The 13,389-nt window shown below is 43.0% G+C and overlaps 1 protein-coding gene across 7 annotated transcripts in view; it reads left to right on the top strand.

Annotated features, from left to right (window-relative positions):
* Positions 1 to 13,389, top strand: part of RNF32 (ring finger protein 32) — a 149,246-nt gene that overhangs the window by 101,045 nt on the left and 34,812 nt on the right. For all 7 annotated transcript variants that reach the window (XM_088450350.1, XM_088450354.1, XM_088450351.1 and 4 more), the window contains one exon: positions 2,254 to 2,512. In XM_088450350.1, coding sequence (XP_088306476.1) covers positions 2,254 to 2,512 — 259 coding nt within the window. The remainder of the gene's footprint in view (positions 1 to 2,253; positions 2,513 to 13,389) is intronic.

Consider the following 13,389-nt stretch of genomic DNA (forward strand, 5'->3'; position numbering starts at 1 on the left):
ACATATCGGCCATCTGCTGTGCTGCACAGCCAAAGCTATATGTCTTGAATGACATCGTTCACAGACATATCGCTGGTACACACCTGCCAACGTGCTCTCTATATATCGGTCGTTCAATTCGGCCAGTGTGTACCCAGCAAAACTAATGTTCACAAGACAGAGTGGCACACTGTCAAGTTAACACAAGTTCTGGCGAGAGGTTGGAAATAAGACCTCCCATTGCCAAAAGTTTAATTTTCCCTATAAACCCAATGATATGATAATGCGTACATTATCGTAGTCTTTTTCAATTTATCCTCTGGATGACCCCATTTATATTTTAAATATTTTACAATAACAGTGCCTATTTTTTCACAAACGTCAACAAAGTAATAGGGTGCACAGATTTTGTATTGGGCCATGATTTTCAAGCTAGGATAAATGTACCAATCTCAGGCTCCAATAGTGACAAAAAATAAGACGAGCCATTGGCGAAAAAATCACAAAGTAATCCAAAACTATCTGCAGGTGACCAGAGATTACAGAGTATAGTAAAATTAAAATTTTAGCAATAAAACCTAAAAGAAGGACAAGTTGGAAGGAAAGATGGACAAGAGGATTTGGGGAAAAAGCAGTAATTAGAACCTCTTACCAGCTGTGGTTAGTTTAGAGATAGTTATAATGCTTTTTTTTTATTGCTCCAAGGCCAAAACCAGGCCCCTTATGTCTAACTCTCAGACAGCTCACAATGATTAAGAGCAGGGCCGTCAAGAGAAGTGACGAGCTCGGGTACCATGGCCAGATGAAGGAGGCATGGCCACGCCCCCTTCAAAAGTATTTTTGGTAAATAACGCTATGCAATGGGAAGAGGGGCAGATTTGTTTCCCTCAGGTGGGGGCCAGATCCAGGGGAGACGGGGGATGATCAGTGATATTGCCCCCACCCATGTAACACTCTCAGGGAGAGAGAGAGTACTGACTGTTGCTGCTGAGTGCCAGCAGCTTCCCTGGACCCTCCGCAGCCCAGCACACAGTAGCGTGTGCTGGGCTGGGGAGAGAGGCTGCTGCTACTCGGGAACAGCAGCAGTCTCCACTCTCTCCCTGCCTGATGTGCTAAGGACCTGACCCCTCCGAGCCTCTCCAGCCAGCCAGGGTCCGGCTTAGTAGTACCCATATCTGCTCCCCTGTTGTTTCAAAAACTCCACAAATTTTATATACTGTATTGCAAAAGCTGGATACATTTAGCATTAAAAAGGAAGTTTTTGTTATTGTTTTTCTTTTCTATCTTTCTATTTAAGAGTTATGTGGGAAACAGAGGGGTGGGTAAAGGAATAACACAAGTGATTATAAAATATGTCAGTGTCTGTTATTTTTTGAATGCTGTCAGCAAGGACACGCTTCACAGTTTTATAATAGGACATTCCTGCCAAAGACAATTCTAAACATTAAAAAACGTAACATATTCTATAGATCACATTCAGTTACGTGCTAGTTTTACTTTTAAGCCACATATCCACTACAAGATTAATGATCGGTAAACAACATAGTTATCGTTCAATTGTTTATTATATTGTGCAGTGGACATTGAGCCCACACTGAACGATATATCGTTCAGTGTGGGCACCCTCCCTCATCCCTGAACCTGCTCCACCTGACGATATCATCAGGTTAGACAGCAGGTTCGGGCGATGAGCGACGACGTCAACGACCAGCAGGAGTGCGCATCGCTGGTTGTTGACAGCATATCCACTGCACGATATTGCAGGCGATAAATGATAACAATATGGTTATCGTTCAAATCGTCCAATTTATCGTGTAGTGGATATGCGCCTTAAGATAGATGGCTTGTGAACTGTAATTTGTATTTTACAATTAATTTTAGATACTGGAAGAAACTGTTCTGTGTCTGCTTAAGTCCCATACAAATCAGTTGGCTGAATCCTAAAGATTTGGTTGAAGCAAATATTTCTTAAACCCCTTAGTAGCCTGCTCATTCCTCATGGAACTCCAGGTTAGCCATCTCTAATGTATAAAATGACCTTACTTGCAAGTAAGTAAGTTAGATGTGCTGATGGCGGGCCTGTTATTTGGTGTAGTTCACATTTTCTGTAGTGTTTGGAATAAATCTAAACCTTATGATATTGAAGTCTGTAATATTGCATCTCTCTTTGTCTTGTCAGTCTTGACCTAATAAATATTTTTTTATTTATTTTCTTCTTTTAAGATTTTCTTTTAACAATATTTATGCACTCTTGATGTTTTTTTTGTATTTTAGAATTCTTATGGGAACCAACAACCAACAATACTCACCGCAGTGGCTTTGCAAGACCATATTTTGCAAAATCTGCAACTTCAGCACCTCTCTTTAGCTGATCCTTGTAAGAGGAGGAAGATTGGTTCCCAACTTGTTCACAGGAAGATGGTGAAACCAGTTGTTGATTCTGAAATTAGGGGGAAACATGCAGGAAAGACTATAGTGGATATGACAGAAGAAGAATATGTTCTTGATCCAGTTGTTCCATCACTAACATTAGGCAAGTCACTATTTGTTCATTGTTTTATATAGAATGTATGGGATTACATCGGAAGAAGGAGCAAAAACAAGGATTTCATAGAGGAAACCTGAGTTAATATTTAATCTATTATGTGGATTTTTATGTGTCAAAATAACAATACTGGGAATATACAAGATTGGGGTAATTTTGACGAAAATTACCAACCAGATTTGATAGTGTGAGGCATAAGGCCCTAAAAATCATCAACATATTGTCACAATTCCGCGATCCCCAGAAGCCGGGGTTGAGGCATCAATGAAATCCAACGTTTCGGATTTTCCTGATTTGCCAACCGATCGGGAATGGCAAATCGGGGATTTTCAAATGAATAATTTCCCCGGTTTCCTGGCGAATCTGCAGTCATCAATGCCTGCCGATCAGCGTTTTCATATAACTTAGTGATGTGTTACAGGATTGGATCCTCATTGGGAAAACATTTTAACAATTTCAATTATATATTCATCAGCTTAGAGAAAATATTGTATCCAGGATTAAACACTGCATAGATGACATAAAGGCTTTGATGAATAACACAGATAAAATTATAAAGCAACAAATACAGCAAAAGTTACTGAAGGCCACTTAGAAAACCAATGACTTAAATTTGGCTTAAGGTGACAAAAAGGGACTAGGTCATAATGTTGACACCACAATGTTGACCGGTATGATGTCTACATTGTTGAAATGCAACACATCAACATCTTCAGAATGTAGACATGTTAAAAATGTTGGCATCTTAAATGTTGACATGTCAAATCCCGATATTCTCAGAATGATTTTGAATGTGCAGGTCTTCTTCAGCAAGTAAAGCTGCAAATTATATATTGGTAATAAATGGTATATAGTGTGGGAAGGGTGCCATGCGAGATCACTATCTCTGTTCCTATGACTTGTAACTGCTAGACCAGTTAATTAATGGTGAAATAAATGCTCTATTTTCTTAAATGTTTTTCTGATCAGCTTTAGTATTTCAAGCTGAACAAGCCCAGACTAGAGACTAAAAACCCTTTGCTAAATGGGTCCAACAGTAATAATGGTCTGGACGAAGGGCCTCTGCTGTAAAAATATACAGACCTGGACAAGAATTTGATTCACTAATATTATATCAGGAATTCACGTGCAACATTCCAGACAAATTTCACCCCCTCCCAATCTGTCCATGCCATACACCGCCTTGCCCAAACTATGCCTTCATTCAGCTAGGTCATGCCCAACAGGTTAGTGCCACCACTTCCAGGAAAATCTGCATGGTCTCTCAAATTGGTGACTATTGTCTGGTATGGGCAGGGGTATAAATAGAACTTCATGGGCCCACACGCACACCTAGGGGAAGGTGCTCATCTTTTTTCTCAACTTAACGGTTACTATAATGCACAGTCACAATTATCCCCAAATTTATACAAACAGGACCAGAAATGGGTTATCTCCAGTGACGTGGAGAACGGTCCTTACAGTGCACACTAGACACCATCCTGCACATATACACAGACATTCGAGTGTAACAGCACCTCTCCCTTACACACCAGTTACAGAACCAATGCACTCACTGCTATAACACCTTTGCCTCTTGGGTCCTTGGCTTCCAGATTAAGCCGCAGCCCTAATGAGGGAAAACATCAAAACCAATCAGCGGGCTGTCTGCCTGCCAATTAGCTGCAAACCGCAAAGCATTGCTATTCACCACACACCTCACAACCTCTGACACATCAGCATTAGTCTGGTGCTGATGTGAACTGGGAGCATGGGAAGCGAGTCACCATAACAACTGCTCCCTCTGCATCCATTATAGCAGATTTTCCCTAACTCCGCCAGTCTAAGGTTTTAAGGATATCCATGCTTGAGCACAGGTGACTTAATCAGTACCGCAATCAATTTCAATTAACCGTCTGGACTCAAGCATGGATATCTTTAAAACCTGGATTGTAATGCCGGAGTTTGGGAAATTCTCCCTTATAGTTACGCCCAGGTGCAGGAGTCTGGATATTCTCTACAGTCTTGAGCATAATTTCAAATTGCCATGTATGTCTCCCTAATCAACTAATATAACATTAACATCAAACAATGTTTGTTCTACCACTGGAATTTATATTTGTATTATTTCTTCTAACATTGGTAAATCCCACGTTGTGAGCAAAAAAAAAATGTTCTTAGTGATATGTTAATGTCACCAAATTATGTAGGAAGACCTATTCACTCTTAATGCAAACGTTTCACTTGTTTTTCATATAAATATTTTGTTAGTAAATGATGACAACTTAATTACTTTACACAAAATGACAAAACAAAAATCAAGAATTAGGAATGTCCCTGTCTGGGCAAACATTTGCGCATATTGCCAAAAGCTTCATCTCTTTTCATTCATTTATTTATTTGATACTACTAGCTGGGATACCCGGTGTTGCCCGGATTGAAGACTGGTACACCTGCAGCCTTCATTTTTTTACATTGTCCTCACCTATAACCTGGATGACTATGCAGATTAGGAGTAAATAGCAGTGCAGGCAGGCGTATGGAATGGGGTATATTAGGAGCAGGATGACTTACAGAACAGAAATCAGTACAGCTTCCAAAACCACTAGAGTTTCAGAAATCACACAAGCCGGCTCCCGCAGATGAATAAAAGAGGCCAGGAAATCTCTTGTCAGCCAACGGAGATCTTGACCTTTCCACTCTCCCCCAGCGACGGTGACACAGCTCTGTTTTTGGGAAATGGAGGCCATCACCACCTGCTCCTCACCCAGAAACGGTAGCAGACTGTCAATCACTGTCAATCACTGTCAGCCCCCTTTGGTGCTGGACTGCAGACCCATACTGTACATGCACAGTCAGGGTCAGGCGCATGCGCAGATTCCCGATAATCGGGAATCTGCATGATACCTTTCACTGCGTTCGCAGCTCAATCACCCCCTGAAATCACTCTGCAGACCAACATTGAAGACCATGTCTAGCAGGGCTGTCATAAGGCGGGAATGCCAGGACTGGAGTCCCGTTCCTGGACAGAAGGGGGCACGCCCACAGTGGCGCTGTGTGGCTGTGATCAATCTCCCCTGCTGTTTATAATCTCTATGTGCTACACTTCAACAGGATCAAAGATTGTGGATTGATTATGCTGTCTGCCACAGTCTGAATGTATTGAAAGGAATGTATCGAGGTGGACACAAGCGGGATCGGTGCTGTGTCTTCAGTCGCAGTGGCTATGAGAAGTTATGCAAATGCTGAAAGCACCATCTTTTGAAATGAGATGCCCATTGCCAGCTTCTCAGATCCGCTGCACACGTCCTGAAACAAGAAGCATTGGAGAAACATTTTGACCATCGCTTGGACCATAGCACATCTGAGCAACCCTAAAGGTGCATACACACGTAACAATTTTGTAACCAACGATTTCCTATCAAATTTTCTGTCAGATTTTCTATGAGATTTTCCCTTAAAAACTTGAATGATGTTTTGAAGTGTAATGAACAATTTTTTGAATGACGAACGAATAATGGGCCTGATTCAGACCCGCTCGCGAGCGCTGAGCGCTCGCAAGCTGGTCGATGTTGGCCCAGTGCGCATGCGCACGACGGACCCGGCTCCATCGTGCGCATGCGCGAGACCCGGATAGCGACGGGCAAGCCGTCGCTATGGGTCTCGCTACAAAGGGGGCGTGCTGTCGATGGTGAGTGACAGCACGCCCCCTTTGGTGGGCATTCCGGGGGCGTGGCTGGCCAGACGGAGGCATTCCCATGGGAATGCCTACCGTCTGGGGCCGGCCCCTCTGACATCACAAGTGATGTCAGAGGGAGTGCTTTCGGCTCTGATAGAGCCAAAAGCACTCCAGGGCTTGTGGCAACGAGACCCTACCACAAGGGTCTCGTCGCAAGCCCGATGGTATCGCGACCATCTTCCTGGCCGCTCGCTATAGCTGTGGGTGGTCACCCACAGCTATACGAGTGGCCAGGAGGCCGCTCCAAAAATGAAGAAGGACGGCCCTGATTCAGAGCGAGCGCTCTGTCAGAGCGTCCGGCTCTGAATCAGGGCCAATGTTCCTTCCCTTAATGAAAATCGTCATATTGGACAGTCTGAAATGGACGATGAACAATAACTACAAACGGGAGTGTGCATTTGCGATTATCGTTCGTTAGAACTCATAAACTGAACAATTTTTTTAGAACGATTTAACGATAATGACGTCGTTGTCGACAAATTGTTAAAAAAATCGTTACGTGTGTATGCACCTTAAGGTTGCTAAGAAGGTCCACTACAACTAAGATGACCTGACGATGCAGTTACTGGCTTCAGCAAGCCCAAAAAACGGCGCCCGCGCACCTGTTTTTGCAGAACACTCCATATCACCACCTCCTAACGCCTGTTAATTTTCATGTCGATTTTAATCAACTCAAAATTGGCTGTATAAATGACTGGCCAAATCTCTCATTTACTAACATTCGATTTTGAAATCTATTTCAAACTCGAATGTAATGTGGGTTGATTTTAAAGAGTGTAAAAATGGTCGATTTGGAATGTGCTCTTCAAATCACCTACAAAATGACAAACACTTGCTTATGTACTGTACTCCTATTGGGCAAAACGTACCACATGCACCATAAGCCACAGAAACTAATTATAAAATTACTGGCACACACCCAAACATATTGAAATGGAGTTTTGTGGAGAGGAGGGAGTAATGCTTAGCAGGAGAGTAGGGATTTTATATAGGTGCTTAAAAAGTGATTTCTGAAGCTGCATACACACACAACGATTTTGTTACCAACGATTGTATGAACGATTTTATGAACGATTTTCTGTCAGATTTTTTAAAGTGTAATGAACGATTTTTTGAACTACAACGATTTTTGTAACTTCCCTTAATGAAAATTGTTCAGTTGGTCAGTCAGAATGAACTGCAAACTACAAATGGGAACGCGCATGAACGATAATCGTTCATCGTTATAACTCAGAAACTGAATGATTTTTTCAATGATTGAGCGATAATGACGTCGTTATAGTTAAATCGTTCAAAAAATCGTTACATGTGTATGCACCTTTAGAGTTTTGTCCTGTCAATTTCTGTATTGTTATTGTCATTTTGAAGTTTGTCTTATTTTTTGTCTTGTCTAATTTTTTTTGGTCTTTGTGAGTGTTTTTTGGCGTGTGCCTGTTGAGTGTGGGTGTTTATTTTATTTTTTCTTAGTGTATTTTGTGTTTTAAAGGCATCATAATTAAGTTCAACTTCCTACCAATAGAATGATGTTTAGAACCTAAAATCGCCTTTTTCTTTTAATAGTCTATTTATTTGGGGATTTTTCAGTCGGATTTGTAGTCGATTTATAGTTTCAATCCATCTGTTAGCAAATGAGGGGATCCTGTAGTGGTCTATGGGAAAGTATCAATGTTTGATCGATGGTCGATTTTAGTTGTAGTTCGGTTTTATTGTCAATTTTCCTTTAGTAAATCCCCAGTTTGCAAAATCGACTCAAAATTACCTGCAAATATACCAAAACCCCCAAATCAACCAAAATCAACCTTCAGTAAATATACCCCCCTATGGGAAAAAAACACATTTTCTTCAGTTTTCTCTATATGTAATGCCCATGAAAAAACTTTTTCCTGCCAATGAAAGCTCTGTATGTGTGAAAAAAAAAAATATTACATTTGCTTGCGTGGACCAAGAAATTAAAAAGTTATGTCAGTTTGGATTTAGGCATCGCAAAATGTGAAATTCACTTTGGCTGTAAAAAGGTGAAAAAATACAGCAGTCTTAGGGCCAGATTCAGCAAGGATCTCAAGTGCTAAAGCTGGGCATACACGTCTAGATAAAATGCCTGTCAGACCGACAGACATTTTATCTGGCAGCCTGCTAGCCCGCAGATGTCCGCGGCATACACTGTGAGATTTCTCACAGTGTATTGGCCCGACATCTGCGCTCCGCCCCCAGGGGAGGAGACATTTCCCTGTTCCTCCCATGGGAAGGAACACAGGAAATGTTTATCACGTCGGACGGGTATGCTGGACAATCCTGCATGCCCGACCAAGCAATATTTAACCCTCGGTCGCCCGCACACACGCTAAAATTATCAAGCCGATCCGCGGATATAATTGTAGCGTGTATGGCCAGCTTAAGACGCACACAGTCAGACGATTTTCTTGATCTGCGCATGTGTATGCTTCGCATTGCATGTGCGCGAACTAGCCACAGCGATCCGGGATGAGATCGCAGTGTGGACCTGATTCAGACCCGCTCGCTAGTTGCAGCCGCTCGCTCCCAGCGTATTTAAATTTTGCAAAGTGACGCCAAGGCAGCCGCTCGCTCGGCAAGGCATAAGCACGCCCACTATGTCTCGGCGAGCGATCACTTTGTGTTTATAGACGCTCACCAGCCTGTCTTTAGCTGCCCACTAGCGTACGTCATCTCCAGGAAGTATATACAACCATCGGTACATGGGGCTCCATCGGATCTGACCACAGCGATTGCGGTTGACTGTACCCTACCGCAAGCACTGTGAGCACTTCAGTGTATTATTCAACCAGGTGACGTGTACTATGACACTGGCTGTTAATTATGCATGCCCTAGAAACGGCGTGGAAACACTCTGGCACGCCTGCACCGCAACTATACTCCCCCGTTACTACTGGCCTGCCCCTGTTACCACCCACAAATGGCCTCTCCTGTCACTCATTCCACTGGGCTGTCTTTGCAAGGCGAGCGAGCAAAATCTGATCGCTCGTACTAGTTTGTACACACGCACTGCGAACTACACACATGCGCACATTAGCGAACATCGTCTGCAACGAGCGGCCGCTTGCTAGCGAGCGGGTCTGAATCAGCTCAGGTGTACGCAGACCAATCGTAGAGTGTTTGACAGGAAGTACCGTTTGTGGGTGGTGACGTGGGGGGGTGGTTGGAGAAATGCAGGCGTGCCAGTACGTTTAAACGCCATTCCAGGGGCGTGCATAATTAAACCCCTGCGACAGCATACACAGCCTGACCTCTAGATACTGACAGGAAGTTTAGCAGTTTGTAAGTGAGGTCTGATCTACCTTAATTGTGCGTGAGGCTCCGATGGTACTCGATGGTACCGATGTTTTTGCAGACTTGCAAGGTATTACGGATATGAGTGAAGGGAAGTGGGCGTCTTTATGTCGTGCTCCGGTGGCATTGTGATCAATCATTTGCATAATTTCACAGCAGAACTGCGTACGCGCTTGCTGCCGCGATTGCATCAGGGATCCTTGCTGAATCAGGCCCTTAATGCGGTGGAGACCATTTTTCAAATTAATATTCTAAAGTTTAATAATAACTTTAATAATAATAATTATAGTAATAATAAGTGTCAATTGTTCCTCAGAGTTCTACTAAACCCCCAAATGTCATATATCCTTTTACAGGAATGCAGTCATTTGTGTGTAGTGTTACAGGCCTTGTCCTTGTGTATGAGTCAACCAATACACAGTTTTTTCTGCAAAGCAAGTTTACCAAGCTGTCAGTCATTCTGTGTCTGCTGTATTAGCAAACACCTCCCTCCTAACATGACAACCTGCTGTAGAGAGGTCTATGAGTGCATATTGTACTAAGTGAAGTGGAAGCACTGTAATTATATTGTATGTATTATTCAGCTCAGTAATACACAGTCTTTGATATATATTAATGTCAAGCAGCAGCTTTTCTTGCTCTTCAAATTTGTCCTGAGCTCAAAAAAGCAACAGTTCCAAGTCTTTCCTTGAGCGAGTTAATTCATATCTCTCTCTATGTGACTGATTGATTACAGATTTGATGTCTTTACCCATTGTAATGATTGACAGGACAAAAGAGTACTCAGGGGAATTGCCCTGTAGATGTATTCTGAACACCATGTAGCTGTCAGTGCTAGTCAGTCACTGAAGGTGTCAGTGGCGGAGGCATGAAAATAATTAGCACAACATCAGCTTTACCTACAAGGATAGCCAAGACAAGACTCAATCTACAATCTCATCATGAATTAGGCATCATGTCAGATTTCCACCATGTCTGAACACATTATGGTTTATGTAAGGCAGGGCAACAATGTGTAACAGTTGACACCACAGGTTTTTACCATTGCAACTTTCAACATGGTTGGAAACACACGCTACATGCATACGGTTAGCAAGCACAAATGCAGGATTTCTAGAGAGGGATTTCCAAATGCTTGATTTTAAAGCAAGTATGGCCAGTCCACGAAGAGGGAATAATTAGAACTTAACCAGCTATAATATGCGTCATACAAAGTATAGTGTGTGTAATAACTCTGACATATACAGGACAAGCAATCACAGTAAGCCATTATATGCAGCAGTAGGGCCATTCTGCCTGAGCTGAATGTTTTTATTACAGATATGGGCTCCATTCCAGATCATTTGAGCAAGACTGGGGGTCTGGGGGAGCAGCAGAAGAACCTTGCACTGCCCTGGACATATATGTACAGATTGAGTTTCTTATGCACTGGATAGTGTATTATTATAGAGTATTAATAATTGACCCTATAATGGTCTATATCAGCAAACCCCTAACAGTGCATGTTTTCCAGATATTCTTGTTAGTGCACAAGTGTATTCATTACTGGCTCACACATTTGAAAAGATCAACAGGTGGTGCTAATTATTTCATTTGTTCACTGAGTGGATCTTAAAAACATGCAACTTTAGTATTATATGCTATTTATATTGTGTCATCAGTCATCATGGTGTGGGCTACGGAGGGGCATTTCCAGGTAACCAGAACCCCCCCCTGCACTTGCCTATGGTTAGGGTACTTTCTATTTTGTTTTATTACATTTCCTGCATTGTTGCTTATTTGTCCTATGTGTGAGGCTCAATTTTCATTACATATTTAGGCCTAATTTGTCCATCTATCCCACTTACGTGTCTTGGTGTCGTAAAGGCCACTGAACTCTATGGTGACTACTTATCACTATATCTGTGTAGACTTATTATTTAAATCAATTTAATGTTTTTGTTCTTTATAATTATCCCTGATGAATGACCGAAATTATTATTAGTGACTCCGGTTGTGAAAGACATTTGGTTTTAGGTTCCACACACAGAAAAACCTTATCAAGAGTTCAGATATTGCATCTTGTCAACATATAATTTTTCTTATTGACAAAAATATTATGTAGATTAATTTGCAGGTATGTATGTTGTACATATACTGTAGGGTACCATCGCAAAGTTTTAGAACACTCCCAATCTTCCAGTTTTTATTGAAATTTACTTTAATGTCTCAATGATCTCTGAAATGAAAGCATAGAACAAATAAACAATTGGAGATAAAACTAAATTATAACATCATTTTGTTTAACAAAACGTAATCTAAATTTTGACTCATCAAAGTAGCCACCTTTTTCAGGGAATCGGTATGAAATGCCGACGGCTGAATCGCCGGCGGTTCTCATACCGACGCCGAAAGCCCGATCATCTACAATACCGACTGGGGTTGGTAAGTACCTTAACCCTTCCCTGCCCCCCCCCCCCCCCCGCCACCCCAACCCTCTCTTGGTGGTGCCTAAAACTCCCGGTTGGTGCCTAACCCTAAGTCCCCCCAGGGGTACCTAGACCAAACCCCCCCTCCCCAAACCCTAAACCTCACCCTCCCGGGGGGGTGCCTAACCTTAAGTCCCCCCGGGGTGCCTAAACCTGACCCTAGCCCCCCCCTCTCGGTGGCTGACGCTAACTTGTCCCCGCTTACCTTCGTTTGGGATGCCAGCTGTTGGGATCCCAGCTGTCGGGATCCCGGCTGTCGGGATCCCGGCGTGGGGCTAAAGATAGACGTCAGGATTTCTACGCCTATCTTTAGTCCCGGGTCAGGCTTCTATTGTCGGGATTCTGATGGCCGACTGCCGGTAATCTGACTGCATCCACTTTTTCAGTTCTAACCACCAAACACATTAGTGGCATTCTTTCTACAATGAAAATCAAATATTGTTTGTGAAGTTCTTCCCGGCATTGTTGCAGAAGTTCCCACAAATGTGTTGTACTTATAGTTTGCTTTGCTTTGCTTTCATCCTTCTGCCCATTTACTTTCAAACCAGCTCCATGGGGATTAAGCCCTCAAACGTAGTTCAGAAATAGTCTGTGGGTATGTTTTGGGTCATTATCTTACTGTAGGATGAAACCTTGACCAGCCGCAGACCAGTCAGTATTGCATGGGGCTGCAATACTGACTAGCACCTTTTGGTTCAAGGTGCTAGTCACTTTGTGTAAGTAACTCGGGACCCAGCCAAAGACATGTTTGACAGTTGGTGTTACTCACTGGGGAAACATCCTCTCACCTATTCAATAAAGTATGAAAAACCTGTATGATGAACCAAAGATTGATTTTGATTCCTCGGCCCATAAGACCTTCTTCCGTTCTTCAGTAGCCAGTAGTCTTATTTTACCATCTTAACAATAGCTTTTTTACTGCCACTCGACCTGTCAAACCTGCAACTCAAAGTCTTCTTATACCCCTTTTACACCAGAGCTAAAACCAGGGTTATTGCAGGGTTAACCCGGGCAGCTCCTTGGTGTAAAAGGGGTGAGGGTTGGATCGCCGGGTCGAGTCACCCAGCAATCCAACCCAGGTAAATAACAGGGTTTAACACTGGAGTAACCCGTGAAACCCTGCTGTGTGTACGGCGCACTCCGGGTCTTGATGACCTGCAGTGCGCCGCAAGCTGGCCTATTGGTCCGGCTTCAGTGGCACTTGGAGATGACGTCATCTCCCAGCGTCCACTTTCACGCCGGAAAAGCCGGGTCTATGCAGACCCGACTGCGTTGTGAGCGGCACCGACTCAGGAATATCCCAAGTCGACGCCGGCTAAATTCCGGGTCTGATTCGGATAGGAACCCTGTTCCAAATCCGGGTCAGACCCGGA

Source organism: Taudactylus pleione, unplaced genomic scaffold, assembly GCF_031769625.1.
Source record: "Taudactylus pleione unplaced genomic scaffold, aTauple2 ptg000517l, whole genome shotgun sequence".
NCBI classification, from domain to species: domain Eukaryota; kingdom Metazoa; phylum Chordata; class Amphibia; order Anura; family Myobatrachidae; genus Taudactylus; species Taudactylus pleione.